This window comes from Notolepis coatsorum (genome assembly GCF_963971535.1).
Source record: "Notolepis coatsorum genome assembly, chromosome: 9".
NCBI lineage: Eukaryota > Metazoa > Chordata > Actinopteri > Aulopiformes > Paralepididae > Notolepis > Notolepis coatsorum.
In genome coordinates, this window is record NC_140173.1 from 58,799,584 (window position 1) to 58,819,464 (window position 19,881).

Sequence of the window (19,881 nt, forward strand, 5' to 3'; positions counted from 1 at the left end):
ATGCTGTACATACAGGCGCGGATGTTGTAGCGCGTTGGAGAAGTGGAACGTGTGCGTTGAGTTGCCTTGCATTACATGCAGGGACCTTTGGTGTGTGTGTGTGCGTAAGTATTTGTATAAGGATTGCGATTCACATCACTACCGATTCAAATCAAAATCGATTCACAAATTCCATTCCGTTTTCGTCTACTCCGTATAACAGCAGAGCTGCTCACCATATCTCGCTTGATGTTAGCACTTCCTTTGGGCAGTTGGAACGAGATGCAAAAGTTTGAAAATGGACAAATGGACCCCCCTCACTACTTTTAAGGACTCTATCACAACTATTTTAATAATAATAATAATAATAATAATACATCTATTTTATATAGCGCTTTTCCAGGTGCTCAAAGACGCTTTACATGGGCAGGAGAGACAAACTATGGCAAAACAAAAAACAGAACAAAAATAATACATGACAAAAATTAAATAAAATAACACCGACAGAATTAGAGGTCAAAAGCAAGATTGAAAAGGTGAGTTTTGAGGGCTGATTTAAAAGATGTCAGGGTGTTTGCATCACGGATATGGCTGGGGAGGGCATTCCAGAGGGAGGGGGCAGCAGCAGCGAAGGCCCTGTCGCCCCAGGTCCGGAGCCTGGTCGTGGGAGGTGTTAGGAGGTTGGCATCTGCAGACCTAAGGCGACGGGTGGGCGTGTGACGGTGGAGGAGGTCGGACAGGTAGGGAGGGGCAAGGTTGTTGAGGGCTTTGAATGTGATGAGTAGTATTTTAAAATGTATCCTGTATTTGATTGGAAGCCAGTGGAGGTCGTGGAGGACAGGGGTGATGTGGTCAGAGCGACGGGTGGAGGTGAGCATGCGGGCAGCAGAGTTTTGGACATATTGGAGTTTATTGAGGATAGTGTTTGGTGAGCCGTAGAGGATGCTGTTGCAGTAATCTAGTCGTGATGATATGAATGCATGAACCAGTGTTTCAGCAGCGGAGAGTGATAGGGAGGGGCGGAGACGGGCAATGTTCCGGAGGTGGTAGAAGGCCGATTTGGTTATGTGGTTCACATGGCGGAGGAAAGAAAGGGTGGGGTGTCTGTTCTGCTTAATGTATTACATACCTTGTATTTGGTTGTTAGCTTGATGTTTTTTACTTATTTCCCTTACCTCTGTGATGTATGTATCGTCTATTTATTTAATTTTATGTTTTTGTCCCCTTTCCCAGTTACCCTTCGAGAGGCCTTTTTGTCCTCTCGCCAGGCAGTCATTGTGAATAAGAATTTGTTCTCAACACAATGGCCGCCAAAAACGAGTTAACTCGTTATAGCCCGCCAATCGAATTCTGCCAACAATGAGTAAACTCATTATTGGATCGTTATTTCTTTTATTCGCTATTTCCATTCATAATTCATCCTGCTATGCTGCAGACTGTGTGGCACTCTGTCTGAGACCGCAACGGTCCGATACCACCGCCTAATGCCTTACGGCCGCTATTGTACTCCATTTGGAACGATGTGGTTTGTTTTCCTGGCCGAGCTGCAGCGTGCAGGCGGGGTCTAAACACTCCAGCAGGACAAGCGCTTATAGAGACGGCATCGACGAGGGTCCCCGCCCCCCCCCGTTAATTTTCTTTGGTGGATAACGTTGGACACACGATCGCGACCAGTATTTGTGAATGACGATCAGATAATTGGATTATTCTTTTTGCAGTACATCATAGACAAGGTAAGGACTATATATTATCAATCTTGCGTTGATCCGATGATCTTTTCCTCACGATCGCAGCGTGTGTCTGTGTGTGTGTGTGCCGGTGTCCCGTTGGTTGCGATCAAAGCACGGAGGGGTGACCTCCCCCCCCCACCCTTTCTTGCATGCATGATGAAACATAATACCGATAATCTAGCGTTGATTTCAGATTGATTATTGATCCAGGCGAGAAATGGCAACGTGTTTAGTGAATTGCACTAAAACGCTGTTTAGCAGAGTACCTGGGATTACACAGGATCACTCTAAAACTATACTCATATTCACCACGGTATAAAACGGAAATGTATGGATGACATTTTTTTCTGTTTTTTGCATGTTGACCGGAAGAAACTCACTGACAATCGACGTTGTTATTAGATCCATAGCTATAATATTTAATATAGTTTTAGCACTACAAACAACGGCATCTACCCCCATTGCATTACAGCGCTGGCACAAACGACCATACGCCCACAGCGACCTCTGGCGTCCAATGTGTTAATTGACCTGCCTAGTTAAATAAATAAATAAGAATAATGATTGCATTTATGTTTCATATTGAGTGGACTAAACTGGAAAATACATCTTACTCAAGGTTTACATTTGATTCAGTGTGATTTCTTTGAGAGCTATTAAACTGTCTACCACAGTTGGGAAATCAAATGGGAAAAGTAACTCAAAACTTCAACTTTATACAGGGAGGGCTACCCACCCTCCAGAACATTTACAACAAGCGTTGCAGGGGCAAGGCTAAGAGAATCATTAAAGACTCCAGTCACCCGAACAACTGCCTCTTTGAACTGCTGCGGTCAGGCAAGCGATACCGGAGTCTCAAGGCGAGCACAGAAAGACTCAGAAGAAGCTTCTATCCCCAGGCCATCAGGCTGCTAAACGAACAATGAACACTACACAACAACAACCATCAAACGCACATAGCACACACATCCACACGCACATACTCACTTTAAACAAACACACTGTAGCACCCACTCCACACACTTTATAGCACACACCCACTTTAAACAAACACACTGTAGCACCCACTCCCCACACTTTATATTTATTGATGAAGGATTGCACTACAACTCGTACACCTTACTGTAAATTGTACCTAAATTGTACCTCATCCCATTTCTGCTTTGCACTATATAGTACTGTACATTAGTACACTGCATAGTATTGTATATTATATGGTAACTCAGTTACGTCTATTCTGCATCGAACATTGTACATATGTCTTTACTGAACACTGTGACCTCATTTTCTACTTCTAAATTACATGCTATACTATGTTATTTGATACTATCTTGTCTAGCACAGTCTCTGGAGCGTAACAGTAAGAAGCATTTTGTATGAAAGTATTCTGTACTTCTGTATGACAACTATTAAAGAAACTTGAAAACTAGAATCAAATCTATGCACGTAATGAATAGAGAATCGATTGATTGAAAGACTTTTTCTCTTCGAAATCAAATAAAATCCTGAGATTTCCGAAACGCTGCACATCTTAAGTATATGTGGAAATACATCAGTTAGTAGGCCTACTGGTATATCTGTGAATGTTTTTGATTGACCTCAATCTTTACTATCTTAAATTCATCCATAAGATACGATATAAGATATTCCTTTATTGATCCCATTGGGGAAATGTGGGTGGCATGGCGTAGGGGGGAAAGGAGGTACAGGTATTGGCAGGGTGATGTATGGATTAGATCTGAATATATAATTAGGAGGGGAAAAAGTAAACAGTAAACAATATAATTAACTCTGAATATAAAAATATGAGAAAAGAAAAAGTGTAATCAAAGGTGCATATGAGGATCTCTGCCCGGTTATATTATATGTTACAATAAATATAGTAGGGCTGACCCCAATTGGTCAAATAGTCGACTAATCGATTGAAGGAGCCGTAGTCGACTGCTAACCTCTTAGTCGAATGGAAAAAATCAAATATAAAAAAAAAAAAAAAAAAAATGTCATTCTTTCCAAAAGCAAAGAGGCCTAGAAGCGTGGCTAACACTAATGGAGCGCATACTGCCTAAGAAAACACTGAAGGCACTGAAAGAGGATTTCACCCATCTAATGAACACACTAGAATAGACAAATATCAAGATGTATCCATCAGTGGGCCAATTGCATGCTTTCGCAGAGGACAAGAAGCCTTCAGTCGACTCCTTCAGACATTAAGCACCCCCCACAGCCCAAATGCAATGATACAAAAAAAATTTAAATAAAAAATTTGCATTCAGGGGGGTAGTCGACTATCAGCAGATTTCTGCCAATCAAAGTCGACTATCCAAATCCTTATTCCGGGACAGCCCTAAAATATAGGCAATAAGGAATTTAAATATGAATATAATTATATTATCATTGTTCTCCCCATGGAAAATGTTTTATGTCATGATGCATCACACTTCCTATATTCAGTCATAAGTGATGCAGCGGGGTGTCTATGTGTCTCTATGTGTGTGTGTGTGTGTGTCTGTGTGTGTGTCTCTATGTGTGTGTGTGTGTGTGTGTGTGTGTGTGTGTGTGTCTCTATGTGTGTGTGTGTGTGTGTGTGTCTGTGTGTGTGTGTCTCTATGTGTGTGTGTGTGTGTGTGTGTGTGTGTGTGTGTGTGTGTGTGTGTGTGTGTGTGTGTGTGTGTGTGTGTGTGTGTGTGTGTGTGTGTGTGTGTGTGTGTGTGTGTGTGTGTGTGTGTGTGTGTGTGTGATACTGATTGCACAACCTCCCTGTGACAAGCTCTGCTCTGCCTGCATCCTGTAACAAACCCTCTCCCTCTTTTGACTGAGTGAAGAAGACATTGAGGACGAGGGACGGACAGATGGATAGAGAGGAAGAGAGAGAGAGAGCGGCTGTGTTCAGACTGCAGTTTGTTTGTTTTTGCTCATATGTGACTCGGATCTCTTTTTTTCATGACAGTGTGAACAGCACACATGGAATCTAACCTTTTAAATTCTGATTTGGGCCACTTTAACATGTGGCCCTAAATCAGATACAGGTCTGATTTGTTTTAATTATATGGCCTCCACTGCATTCAACGTATAAGTTAAACCATCAACTGACTTCAGTGTCCTCCATGTTTACGTCCATCATTGTTAATGTCAGTCACACTGGCCATATTAAAACATTTAAAATAAAGAATTGAGAACTAAGGCTTGCAGTGTGAACATAATTATAGCCTAAGAGGGGGAGAAAGAGAGATTTGAAAAAAAAAAACTGCTGTCATTTTGAAAATAAACAGTGTTGCCACAAGCTAAACTACGTCACCTCCACTAACTGCCAGGTGGAGGCATGACGACCACACCCCGTGGGGAGCTACCCTACCCCTCCCCTCCTCTCTCTCTCTCTTCTCTCCTACCCCTGTCACTCAGGAGCGCCGTGGTGCTGAATGATACGTATAACACTGAGGCACGCGAAGAAAGGAGATCAGACATCAAAAGTAGACGCTCTTCAAAAGAGTACTCGCATACCGCTTCTCTGCGTTACCTGTGTTCCCCCCCCCCCCCCCCCTTCTATAATCAAACAGCGAGTTAGAATGACGCCTAGGGTTAACAATGTCCAGAGACGAGTGCTGTAGGTGACGGCATGCATGGGCCATGAGATAAAGCCGGAGTATCTGTATCCGTCTAGAATATCACTGTGGAGAGAGAGAGAGAGTCACTCTTGGCTGTATCCCACAATCCATGCGTCTCCCTAATCTTGACTCCTGATTGTCATCCCTGAGTCGCATCCAGCGACGACGTAGTACTACATCCACACAGCCAATACGAGTGTGTGTGTTTGTGCGTGCGCACGCGTGCTTCAAAAATCGTTGGGCTATCAGGCTTTCTGATCCCCCCCATAACATTGCCAACACACTTATTATTTAATCTCTCAATTAATTGCACAAATAAACATCTAAGCGGACTTCTCTGACCCCACGATCGATTACAAGGGATGGGCTCACAGTTTTGGCTGCCGTTCCCAATGTGAGCCGTGTGACCAGAAGAGTAATTTATGTTGATGTTGGACTCGAATAACTCCGTTTTTGGTTTTTTTTTCCCCCATCGTCTTCTGCAATGTTAACTGGTATAATTTGTCAGCCCTCTCTGAGGTGTGGGTAATAGCCAGAAACCCTGGTTGGTGATTCTTAAAAGATGTTTTAATATTCCGGCGTTTGTCCAAGAAGCTGTAAAAAAAATTAAGAAGTTCCGTAAGGACAGCGACTCTGTGCGAGTGTGTCTTCCAGCGCGCAGACCTGGCCAGATTACTATCACTCGCTATTAGATTTAATCTTCTCCGAAGACCCAGCCACGGTCTTCGCAATTCTCCGTAGAGCAGGAACATTCCTCCCGCCACTGCTTTCATCATCATCATCATCATCATCATCATCAGCGTTATGACCGACCACAAAGAAGTAAAGAGCGGTATATCATTAACTCGAAAGGCTTCGGGGCAATCTAGGCAGGGTTTCAATGCCTTGTTGTAAAAAATTATAGTGTGATGGGCCAAAAACGCTTTGACAAAATGAGATGATCATTGGAGTAGTCATGTTCTGGCTCTGTGTGCAGGTCATAACCACGGTGGTAAAAGAAAAAAAGCAGGAAATAGTGTCGGATGGATATTGCTGGTTAGAACTGGTGGGTAAACTGACCTGTTATTGTTTGTAATTGTTGAAATTGTAATAGAACCATGAAAACGTTTAAGTGTCCTTCTATAAATCAAAAGGACGCTTAAAAACTGATCCATGCCTTTATCTCAAGCCGACTCGACTACTGTAATGCACTCCCAATTACCGGCCTCGCGAAAACAAACCCTGCAGAAAGACTCCATCTCATTCAAAACTCTGCAGCTAGGCTACTAACTAGAACCAAGAGGAGAGACCACATCAGTCCAGTGTTAGCTACTCTGCAGCTAGGCTACTAACTAGAACCAAGAGGAGATACCACATCAGTCCAGTGTTAGCTACTCTGCAGCTAGGCTACTAACTAGAACCAAGAGAAGAGACTACATCAGTCCAGTGTTAGCTACTCTGCAGCTAGGCTACTAACTAGAACCAAGAGGAGAGACCACATCAGTCCAGTGTTAGCTACTCTGCAGCACGGCTACTAACTAGAACCAAGAGCAGAGACCACATCAGTCCAGTGTTAGCTACTCTGCAGCTAGGCTACTAACTAGAACCAAGAGCTGAGACCACATCAGTCCAGTGTTAGCTACTCTGCAGCTAGGCTACTAACTAGAACCAAGAGGAGAGACCACATCAGTCCAGTGTTAGCTACTCTGCAGCACGGCTACTAACTAGAACCAAGAGCAGAGACCACATCAGTCCAGTGTTAGCTACTCTGCAGCTAGGCTACTAACTAGAACCAAGAGGAGAGACCACATCAGTCCAGTGTTAGCTACTCTGCAGCATGGCTACTAACTAGAACCAATAGCAGAGACCACATCATTCCAGTGTTAGCTACTCTGCAGCTAGGCTACTAACTAGAACCAAGAGCAGAGACCACATCAGTCCAGTGTTAGCTACTCTGCAGCTAGGCTACTAACTAGAACCAATAGGAGAGACCACATCAGTCCAGTGTTAGCTACTCTGCAGCACGGCTACTAACTAGAACCAAGAGCAGAGACCACATCAGTCCAGTGTTAGCTACTCTGCAGCTAGGCTACTAACTAGAACCAAGAGGAGAGACCACATCAGCCCAATGTTAGCTACTCTGCAGCTAGGCTACTAACTAGAACCAAGAGGAGAGACCACATCAGTCCAGTGTTAGCTACTCTGCAGCTAGGCTACTAACTAGAACCAAGAGGAGAGACCACATCAGTCCACTGTTAGCTACTCTGCAGCTAGGCTATTAACTAGAACCAAGAGCAGAGACCACATCAGTCCAGTGTTAGCTAAACTGCAGCACGGCTACTAACTAGAACCAAGAGGAGAGGCCACACCAGTCCAGTGTTAGCTACTCTGCAGCTAGGCTACTAACTAGAACCAAGAGGAGAGACCACATCAGTCCAGTGTTAGCTACTCTGCAGCTAGGCTACTAACTAGAACCAAGAGGAGAGACCACATCAGTCCAGTGTTAGCTACTCTGCAGCTAGGCTACTAACTAGAACCAAGAAGAGAGACCACATCAGTCCAGTGTTAGCTACTCTGCAGCTAGGCTACTAACTAGAACCAAGAGGAGAGACCACATCAGTCCAGTGTTAGCTATACTGTGCAGCTAGGCTACTAACTAGAATCAAGAAGAGAGACCACATCAGTCCAGTGTTAGCTACTCTGTAGCTAGGCTACTAACTAGAACCAAGAGGAGAGACCACATCAGTCCAGTGGGGTTCTATGTTCCCCGCTCGCGATAAAAAGGGTCCTATGTTCCCCGGGTTCTATGTTCCACACTCCCGCTACCCGCTCCCGAAAAAGCGACCGAGTTGTGTGAGGGCCGACCATGTCAGCTTGCTTCATTCTCTGTCATTACGGTAGTGTTCTCAAACGTACACGTCACGACTAAAAAAAGGTCCTATGTTCCCCGCTACTCCCGAAAAAGCGACAGAGTTGTGTGAGGGTGTAGATAGATGGTGCAACAGATTCGCACGTAGGCCTATCAAAGATAATATGTTCAATACACCATAGTATTACAAATGGGTCTTAACAAGATAGCCAACATCACGTAGGCCTATCAAAGATAATATTGTAGCGTTCTGTCATACCGCTATTGAAGAATGAGGAGAGTTTTATGTTTCTTTTGTGTCGTTTAATTCCAGACTCAACCGTTACATACAGGTCCAAAACACTTCGCTTGTTATGTCCACACAGCTGTTTGGCGAGGGGACATCCCAGAGTTAGACCCTGAGTTTGACTGGAACGACGTTTGGAAAAATGCTACAGTATATTAGCCTCCTGCAACCCTAATCACCAACAAATACATTTTAATTATATTCATAGGACGTATCTCACTCCTAGGAAACTGTGTGCTGTGTGACTCCCGGTGCACTTTATGCTCTCTATAAGCCACCGGCACATATGCATAATTTGCATATAGTCTGGGATTGCCCACCAGTAGCCCATTTTTGGAAATCTATAGCAACTAAACTATCAAGCATCTGTAATATATCAATTCCACTCATGGCAGCAACATTACTTCTAAACGATATATCTTTATTACCAACATCCATACAACAGAAAATTATTATTCTAGCAGGCGTTACAGCAGCCAAAAACGTATCGCTATGAGATGGAAAGAACCTGAGAATCTCACGGTAATTCACTGGTCCCTGACATTGCTGGACATTATTTATTTGGAGATGTCAACTGCTCGGGTGGTTGGGGTGGGACAGGCGGGTATTGAAATATTCTAGTTAACAGCCTACCTGCAGAGTAGCTAACACTGGACTGATGTGCTATCTCCTCTTGGTTCTAGTTAACAGCCTAGCGGCAGAGTAGCTAACACTGCACTGGCTTTTAAAGCATTTTAAAGTCATCCTCCCTAGTACATTACAGAGCACTAAATGGAACAGGACTAAGCTACATTGCCAATTGTCTTGTCAACTGTGTGCCGGTGCCCCCAAGAACATTGCAGTCATCTACTACTGGTCTATTGAAGGTTCCAAGCCACAGCCGAAAGAAAATCGAGGATGCAGCCTTTGCTAATTATGCACCAAAGCTATGGAACACCCTACCTGTGGACATTAGACAGGCTAGATAAAACTATGGAACACCCGGCCTATGGACATTAGGGAGGCTAGATCTCAAAATAATATCTAAAGTAAGTTAAGGACGTACCTCTTCACCTTATAGCCTTTTAATACATTCTGCCACTTAAACTCATTACATCCACACTATAATTATTGTACTGTAAATGAGAGCTATATTATTCTGTCTATTTTACGGTCATTTGATGTCTAAAGTAGTAGTAAATGAGTAAATCAAGTTTATTGTTATTATTATTATTATTATTATTATTATTATTATTATTATTATTATTATTATTATTATTATTATTATTATTATTATTATTATTATTATTATTATTATTATTATTATTATTATTATTATTATTATTATTATTATTATTATTATTATTATTATTATTATTATTATTATTATTATTATTATTATTATTATTATTATTATTATTATTATTATTATTATTATTATTATTATTATTATTAATAATCTTAATAATAGAAGCCGAGGTATGAATTTATGTCTCTCCACATGTCCCATGCTCCACATCACCCACGTGCATTCCTTCACTCCAACCACAGTGGATGGTTGCCTGCAGTGCAGCAGCACCTGGATCAATGTTGCGATTCAGTGCTTTGCTCAAGGGCACGTTGGCTCTCCGTAGATGAAATTCTAGCCACATTCCCTTTGCCAGCTCACCGCTGGAATTCACGCTCCTCTCGCCGCGCCGGGGATCAAACCAGCGACCTTCTGGTTACCGGTTGGCCTCTCCACTCTTGGGCCATCCTATACAGTGAAACATGGTGTGTGTGTGTTTCTTTCAGGTTGCCCTACTGATGGATATAAGTACTTACCAAAGTCACTGGCACAATAATGCTCCATGATGGTGTCTGCTTTCAACTCGTTGTCACATGGTGGGCACGCCTTAGACACTGTGACGGAGACAGAGAGAGAGGGGACATCATTAATAAGTGTGCCTGCATGGTGGTTGAGGGTATAGTCAGGGTGATGGAGTATAAACATCTCTTTCTCTGGCCATTCAGTGTATGGACAGATCTGCCTAATTGCCTTTGAGATATGTAAGAAAGTGTTACATTTGGTGCCCTAGGCCAGATTTCAGACTGGTAAGCACCCCCCCTCCCCCCACCCGGCAACCCACTCCCTCAACCGGCTATCTACATTTACATTGACTTTTACATTGGCTCAGAAACCCCCCATTTATCCTCAGCAAAAAGACAGTCCATCAACTCTCTTACTGGCCCCTGCATGACTACTCACTATCATTACAAATAAATACAATTGCCCTCAGTAGACTCACAAGAGGCTCAGCTTTACAACTCCAATGTTGCAAGAGGCAATATTATATATATAAAAATATATATATATATAATTATATATATATAATTATAAAGAAATATTATAAGCATGATTTTTTACCATAACCTGCATGCAATTAGCACCGATCTGATATCTGATATCTTCAGCTGTGAGATTGTTACTTTTTTTGGCAATCAAAATCTGGTTGTAATTTGGAGCTAATTATAGCATCCGTTTCCTGGTAAGGTAGCATGTAAGGGGTGACATCTACATAATCCTCAAGGGGCACAGTTTCAGCCGATACCTTCTTCACTCACACTTTAGAACTGAGCTCAGCCTCTGAAAGACAGTAACGTTGGCTGCATCACCTGTCTTACATCACCTGCATCACCTGCAGGGGCGTAATTAACAGGGGGGACACGGGGGACATGCCCCCTGCATGTTTTCAGAAGGCAGTTATTTTCCCCTGCACTTTTTTACCGTCCAAAACAATGTTACACGATAATAAACGGAGACGCGACGCAGCACTATAGGACCACACGGAAAAAACTGCTGCTTGTTCCCTCTCTGAGCTCAGGTCTCTGACGACCCTCAGCCATTGTCATGCAAAGACAAGTAGCCAGGTTGGTACTTACTTGGCGAGGGACGAGTCGCAATTTTGTGGGCATGCGCCAAGTACCGACCTGGCTACGTGTCTTTGCATAATAGCTCAGGTCGTCAGGTGTGTTCAAACACATAGGACGGAACACACATCAACTACCGAATCCCCTACAAGATCCTTTTCCTCACTTATAAATCCGTGCACGGGTTGGCCCCTTCCTACCTGACCAACCTACTCCACCCCTACACTCCAGCACGAGGCCTCCGCCAGTGGCGGCTCTACCACTAGGGGCGCTAGGGCGCCGACCCACCTGCTGGCCAGCTGCTGTTAAATCAGAGAAGAAGACAATAAAACTTTTTCGTTTTTGTGTTTTATAGCCCTATAAATAATATAAACATGTTTAAAATTAATAATATTTACTAATTTTAAGTATGTTTGTATTTCCAATGCACAATATAACGTTATTATCTAAATTAAAAAAACATCGTTTTCCAGAGCAGGAAGTGACATCACATTTTTTTTTATTTTTTTTATTTTTTCGTATTTCTCGGCCCGGGCTATACGCGATAGCGCTCTGAGTGCGTGTCACAGTTTGATCGCTGTCTCCGTCACAGCCAATCAGTGCATACGGCGTTGTGCGTTGAAATATGACTATTATGTTGGAATCCGAGGGCGATTTGAAGCGGTCTAGGCAGCAGCGTGAACTTCCGTGAAGAATTTCCATAGCCGCATTTCGCGGAGACGCTCTCTGATTGGCCGACGCCAGTATTTTTTTCCATGGCAGAATTTCACAGAGACGATCTCTGATTGGCCGAATCCAATTTCTAATGTTCCAATTCTAGCTTCTAGCTTGGTTCCTAGGTTGGTCTAGGACTGTTGTTTGTCTTAGAGCGTGCCGTGCCGTGACTGCAAGTTCTTTAGACTGTTAAGCTTAGGCACTCTTTCAAAGTTGGTTAAGGTTAGAGTTTGTCTTAGAGCATGGCGATAGAACGCCAGGTAGTTTGCAGTCTGTTCGAGCGGAAATGGACAAAGGAATGTACTTGTTGAGTGTTGTGCTAACGAGCTCAGCTGAGCTAACACTTGGCTAACAAGCTATATGGCGGATTATACACGTTTATCAAGCTCTCCTGCCCTGGACGTTTCAACTAAACAGTGAGTCTCTCTCTCTCTCTCTCTCTCTCTCTCTCTCTCTCTCTCTCTCTCTCTCTCTCTCTCTCTCTCTCTCTCTCTCTCTATGTCGATGGCTCATTGATTTAACTACTGCAGCTCTCTCGGATTGAAAATACGTGGATTATGGCTTGTTCAATATCGTCTATGTTTGAATGAATGAATGAATGAGAACTTTATTAACAGATTGCAGAATGGGTACAATACAGTACGGCTCAATACACACAATTGTTAAGGGGATGCAGACCAGAGAAAGACGTTTGTCTTGTTTACATCAGGGTCCCAGATTTTTTATTCATATCGATAGTTTAATAGCTAGCCTTGGCTCGTTTAACAATATGCAAAATATGTGTACAGCCCTGTACTCATACTGAAGTTATTCTTGGTATATAATAGGTCTGATTGTGTAACGAATCGATTCCACGTCGCGCTGTGTGTGAGAGAGAGAAGGAGAGAGGGAGAGATCTGCCTGTGTTTGGAGACGGGCGAGTTTTGTTTCTAACTTTTCTATTTATATTGTGTTTCAAGTTGTGAATTAGAGTCTAGACTATACTTTATTTGACTGGTTGTGTGTTGTTGTAGTAACAGCTGAGCGACTCGTTCATAAGAGCCGATGCATTGCCGTGAGCGTGAGTCGAATCGCTCACGTCATGCCATGAGTCTTGCGTGGTACAGTACTGTACTGTACAAAATATTTGGTATAGCGCCCCTAGTGGCGAAGTACCCAGCGGCCGCCACTGGCCTCCGCTCCTCCAACTCCGACCGATCCTCACCATCCCCCGCACCAGGCGTTCCACACTGGGAGACCGAGCTTTCGCTGTAGCTGCCCCCAGGCTGTGGAACTCCCTCTCCCCCTCCATCCGAGGCTCTGACACCATCAACCTCTTCAAAACCAACCTAAAAACCCACCTGTTCACACTTGCCTTCACGCAACACGGCCCCGCTCCCAAGTAGCACACCCCTGACTCTTTTCTTTTAAGCCACAGATCCTGTTGTTTTGTTGTGTTGTTTGTTTGTTAATTTCAACCACTTCATCCAATTGGACAGCATCTTGCTTCCTTATTTTTGTATCTTATTTGTTTTTTCCTGTTGTTACTATACACATATATTCATTTTTTTTTTTTTTATCTTTTATTTTTCACATTTTTTTTTTTTCCTTGTACAGTGTCCTTGAGTCTGAGAAAGGCGATTCTCTCTTAAAATCCAATCTATTATTATTATTATTATTATTAGAGCTCCCTGCCCCCTCCCCTCAAAGTTTGGTGTGAACGATGGTCTGTGTGATTGCCATGAAATGCAACAGCATTGCTTGGTGTCTGTGAAATATCTATGACCTCGTTGTATTTAAAAGCCTCTAGGCTGTGTTGTTTTACACATACAGCATGTTGTCTACTACTTGAACCTCAAAGTGCACCAGATTGATGCATTTACAATTCGAAATGTTCAACATTTTCACCGACCACGCCCATTAAAACACAGTGCAACTAGGTATGAAATCACCAACGCACCACTGACCACGCCCCCAAATGTGTCCCCTCCCCTCCCCCATTGAAAACAAAATGACGCCCCTTGATCACCTGTCTTACACAGCCACAGGTTTTATGGGGATAAGATCTGGAGCAGAATTTCTTCCCTGTTAAACTGGCGGAGACTGGCTGGTATACTGTATCTCTGGATTCCTCAGTGTCGCTGTTGGTTGTGATTATATCTGTATATCTTCACTGTAGCCTTAACCCTGAGCCTCTGAAGGATGATAATGTCAACAGGTTGCCCCCCCCCCCCCCCCCCCCCCCCCCTCAAATTATTTCAGACAGTTTTCTAGGTTGGTTGGTAGGCTGGTACCTCTAGATTCCTCAGGTCTTGAGTTCCAGATGATATCTACATATTCACCGTAGCACTAACATAGGAAGAGCCTCTGAAAGATGAAAATGTCAGCAGACCGTTTTTCTTTCCCCACTAATACTTTTGGACGGTTTTCTACTCTTAGGGCGCTTTCACATATAGTTTTGGTGGACTCGGTGCAGACTCTGTGCGGTTCTGGGGGTGAAGTTACAACATTGTTGCATTCTTCATTTTGTTCGTCTGCATTCACATTGCAATTTGTCAAGCGCACCAAACTTTCTGAACAATGTCACACGGTCGAAAAGGGCGCTCATCTATTGGACACAATAGAGAGTGGAAATGCGTGTGCGTGACTGCGAGCCCTAACGTGTGTGCGCACGTGTGTGTGGGTGTGTGTGTGACTGCGAGCCGGAGGCGGTGCTGGTGATGCCTTCTGATGCGTCTCATCTTCGAAAGACTCAACGATATGTTTCGGGCTGGATGTGGGTCTTGTGCCAAGTATATAACGTCTATCTGACGGCCACGGATAATAAACTATATATTTATATGGTATTCTTTAAACAGATCCGTTGTCTTACTTATTATTAAACATATTATTTATTTTTCCCAAATGAAGGTTGAAAGTCTGTCTCGGTCACAAGCGTAATGTAGGATAGACCGGTCTATAGAGAGAGAGCACAACTCATTGACTGCCTTAAATTAGCACACACAAATCATCTCCAACTAACGTTATTTATTTAAATTGTTCCTGTTAATTAATTATTTTTAATAGACCGGTCTATCTCTCTCTTGATAGACCAGTCTATCCCACATTACGAACAACCAATGAGTCTATCTGACAGTCACGGATAATAAACTATAGATTTAGATTAAATGTCAACGCCTTTTAAATATAATCAAAACGTTCCTGCATTTTTGTCCGCTTTATCGTTTTATGACATACATCTGATAGTGTATGGGCCAATAATAACGATAATAATGTGTTTAGCCTATATTAAATAGTCTAATTGTTTTTTCAGCCGTTATTCGTTTTAACTTTCAGCCTGTTAATAAATATATCGTTAATTCAGTATTTAACTTCTTGAATTCATATTTATTTAGGCTATGCTAATTAAAAACACAAATGTTATGGACATCTAATTTAATTCTCTGCATATTTATTAATATATTGCTGACGCAGTTTGTGGCATTGATCCATTGTTCTACTGACGCCCATTACCACCATCCTCTCGCTAAACAACTTGTACACCGCATTGTTTTTATTAGTGCCCACAAGTAGCCGTTTAATTTGGTCTTTGCCCATATTTCTATCAGGGCTTTTTTTCACCTCGTCATTCGCCCACGTCTGTCAACGAGACATGTTTACCGCGTGCTTGTTTTGCAGTGAATGTTTTTTTCCTTCTCATCAAGATGCACAGTTTATCAGGTCACTTATATATTTGGTCTGTGTTTGGTCCGATGAAGCGAACCGAGACCTATAGTCCGGACCAAACAGCTCTGGTGTGAAAGCATCCTTAATCTTTGTAGCGAAATGTCTCCCCTTTCCCTGTAAACTAGCAAGGTAATCCTCTGAAAAACAATGATGACAAGCTTTTTTTTTATTTTATTTTATTTTTATCAATAATTTCTTTGGTCTGGTAGCTGGTGCCCCCTAGTGGATGGTGCCCTAGGTCGACGGCCTATACGGCCCTATGCTTAGAGCCGGCCCTATAAGGATCATCACAGTTCACGTACTGTACCGTACATCATGCACCATCTCAGATACACAACCTCACCACCGAATGGACCCGCTCCTTGTGCGCGGCGGGACATACGGCTAAATCTAAATCATGTAAACGAAAGACCCACATCGTTAACGTTTGTCCCAATGCTAATACGCGTAGCTCAGCTGAGACACCACCAGACGTTTTTCCCTCAGACCTCAGACGGTGCACGGTGGGTGGTTGACTGGAGATCGTTGCCAGCGGTGCAGCCAGAAGGACTAAAGTCATGTCCGTGTGTGCGGCGCTGAGCACTGCTAGAGGGTCTCGTTTGGGAGCCCCCCTTGTCAGAGGCTATTGGGGGCAACAGGAATATATATAGCCCAGGAGTCTGACTGATGTTTGCCCTGCAATTACAGTGGAGACATTTTTTTTTTATTCCAGCAGTTGTATATTTTGGTGGTGCAGGCGTGGTGGTCTAAGCTGCCCTGGAAGGTGCACAGGCTGCAGCGGTAGCGCAGGGAACGGAGCAGGGTGAAGTGATTCAGTACACACTCAGGACCCAGGGCCAACCGCACATTGTGACACACAGCAAGTGAAAACCAAGGCAACAAGTTGAGTTTATTTTTAACTCGTAATGCAGGCCCCCCGCCCCGACCTCACTCTCACAGCAATTTGGGCCTCTGACTTTCTGCGATTTTTGTATAGGAATAGCCTGTATACACAAGGTGCATGTCGATGGAATATACTGTAGAAAATATACTCTAAGATGTGAAACTAATTACTGTGCCCTGAGCAGCGCACACAGTGCTGGTTGTATCCGTGAGAGTTGGCAGCAGCAGTCGTGGGTTTTCTTCTTTTTTTTATTACCACGACGTAAATTGTGCGGTGAAAACACTTCTGGTTGAACAACCAGAGCATTGTGACCTTTAACTCCAAACTCTCATCAATCCTCGCACCTTTACTGTAACAAAACACCACACAAATATACACCGACGCTGCTCAGCGTTCCCTCACAGAAAGCTGACTTCACGGGGAAAAGAGGTGTTCCCTCACAACTTCTCAGAAAGCTGACTTCACGGGGGAAAGAGGTGTGTGAAATCCTGCAGGGTCTAATTATATCATACAATAATTTTCTTTGATTCAGGAATCACTCCATGTTTCAAATATTTTTTTGTATCATTTCAAATACAATTGTATTGCCTATATTTATGTCTGTCTTCTATTACCCTGCCCATACCTGTACCTCCCCTCCCCCTTGCTGCCCCCATGACCCCCACATGTCCTCAAGGAATTCAATAAGGGAATATCCTATCTTATCTTAACTTAACTTATCTTATTGTATCTTATCGTATCGTATCGTATCTTATCTTATCTTAACTTAACTTACCTTATCTTATTGTATCTTATCGTATCTTATCGTATCGTATCCTATCTTATCGTATCTTATCTTATCTTATCTTATCGTATCCTATCTTATCGTATCTTATCTTATCTTAACTTAACTTACCTTATCTTATTGTATCTTATCTAGGGATGCTCGATATTGGCTTTTTTACCGATACCGATATTCCGATATTGTCCAACTCTTAATTTCCGATACCGATATCAACCGATATCAACCGATACCGATATATGCAGGGTTTCCCCGTCCAAAAAACGGAATAATTTCAGGTAACTAATAATTTCACTGGATATATATATAACAAATATTGTTATTGTTTTTTTTAGTTTTTAAACCGATACCGATATTTTCCGATATCACATTTTACTGCCGATATCGGCCGATAATATCGGTCGGCCGATAATATCGGACATCCCTAATCTTATCGTATCTTATCGTATCCTATCCTATCCTTTCTTATCTTATCTTATCTTATCCTATCCTATCTTATCCTATCTTATCGTATCTTATCTTATCTTATCCTATCTTATCGTATCTTATCGTATCTTATCTTATCTTATCTTATCGTATCTTATCTTATCTTATCCTATCTTATCCTATCTTATCGTATCTTATCGTATCTTATCTTATCTTATCTTATCGTATCTTATCATATCTTATCTTATCTTATCGTATCCTATCTTATCATATCTTATCTAATCTTATCTTATCTTAACTTACCTTATCTTATTGTATCTTATCGTATCTTATCGTATCCTATCTTATCGTATCTTATCTTATCTTATCTTATCGTATCCTATCTTATCGTATCTTATCTTATCTTAACTTAACTTACCTTATCTTATTGTATCTTATCGTATCTTATCGTATCGTATCCTATCTTTTCTTATCTTATCTTATCTTATCCTATCCTATCTTATCCTATATTATTGTATCTTATCTTATCTTATCCTATCTTATCCTATCTTATCCTATCTTATCGTATCTTATATTATCGTATCGTATGTTATCTTATCTTATCTTATCGTATCCTATCTTATCGTATCTTATCTTATCTTATCTTATCTTATCGTATCCTATCTTATCGTATCTTATCTTATCTTAACTTACCTTATCTTATTATATCTTATTGTATCTTATCGTATCGTATCCTATCTTTTCTTATCTTATCTTATCTTATCTTATCCTATCCTATCTTATCCTATCTTATCGTATCTTATCTTATCTTATCTTATCCTATCTTATCCTATCTTATCGTATCTTATCTTATCTTATCCTATCGTATCGTATCGTATCTTTTCTTATCTTATCTTATCTTATCGTATCTTATCGTATCGTATCTTATCTTATCTTATCGTATCGTATCTTATCTTATCGTATCTTATGTTATCGTATCGTATCTTATCTTATCTTATCTTATCTTATCATATCTTGATCCCTAAACCAAAGATTTGGGCAAAAGACATATATTATTATTATTAGATATTTTTAAATAAATATACTTTCCCTTGTTTTTACCAGCAACTACCCTGTGTAGTGTATTGAGAGGGGGCCCTATTAACTGTCTGTTAACAGCTGGGCGAACAGACAATAAAGATGAAAGAGAGACTGGAGACGTTACATGGTATCAATTAGTGCTCAAATAGTTCCCAGTGACTATCGAATAGTTCCCAGTGACTATATAATAGTTCCCAGTGACTATATAATAGTTCCCAATGACTATCGAATAGTTCCCAGTGACTATATAATAGTTCCCAATGACTATCGAATAGTAATTTAGTGAGTTTTTCCCATCCCTACCTTACAGACAGGTGATTTAAATATGACAAAATATTCTCTTTCTATCTCTGTCTCAACCTCTCTGTCAATATTTTCCTTTCTGTCTCTCTTTCTATCTCTATCTGTCTCTCTCATGCACACATACATACGCTCAAATACCCCCCCCCCCCTCTCTCTCTCTCTCTCTCTCTCTCTCTCTCTCTCTCTCTCTCTCTCTCTCTCTCTCTCTCTCTCTCTCTCTCTCTCTCTCTCTCTCTCTCTCTCTCTCTCTCTCTCTCTCCCTCTGTGTCCTAGTCCGGTCTCCCAGCCCTGGCCTATAGGGTTAGAAGTCAGGGTTCAGAGGTTATCACCCCAGCCCAAACCTCGGTATCTGGACAGATAATGACAGGGGTCAAAGTTCACCGTGCCTCACTGCCTGGGTCGTGGGGAGGTGAACCCCTTAACCGTCACTCTGTGTGTCTGTGTGTGTTTATTTTTGTGTGTGTGTGTGAGTTTTTAAGCCATGTTCTTGTGTAACTGCCAGCGTGTCATCTCCATGGTTCCCATGCAGCCGGAGTATCCCCTCTATCACTGTCTACTGCTGCCACACACACACACACACACACACACACACACACACACACACACACACACACACACACACACACACACACACACACACGCACACACACACACA

At 42.1% G+C, this 19,881-nt stretch overlaps 1 protein-coding gene across 1 annotated transcript in view; it reads right to left on the bottom strand.

The window, feature by feature from the left end:
• LOC311234636 (secreted frizzled-related protein 1-like) overlaps nucleotides 1-19,881 on the bottom strand; it is a gene marked incomplete at its 5' end in the record, with an annotated part of 44,557 nt that overhangs the window by 4,994 nt on the left and 19,682 nt on the right. Inside the window, 2 exons of the mRNA XM_084321883.1 lie at nucleotides 10,249-10,326; nucleotides 11,094-11,102. Of these exons, the coding sequence (XP_084178009.1) occupies nucleotides 10,249-10,326; nucleotides 11,094-11,102 (87 nt within the window). The remainder of the gene's footprint in view (nucleotides 1-10,248; nucleotides 10,327-11,093; nucleotides 11,103-19,881) is intronic.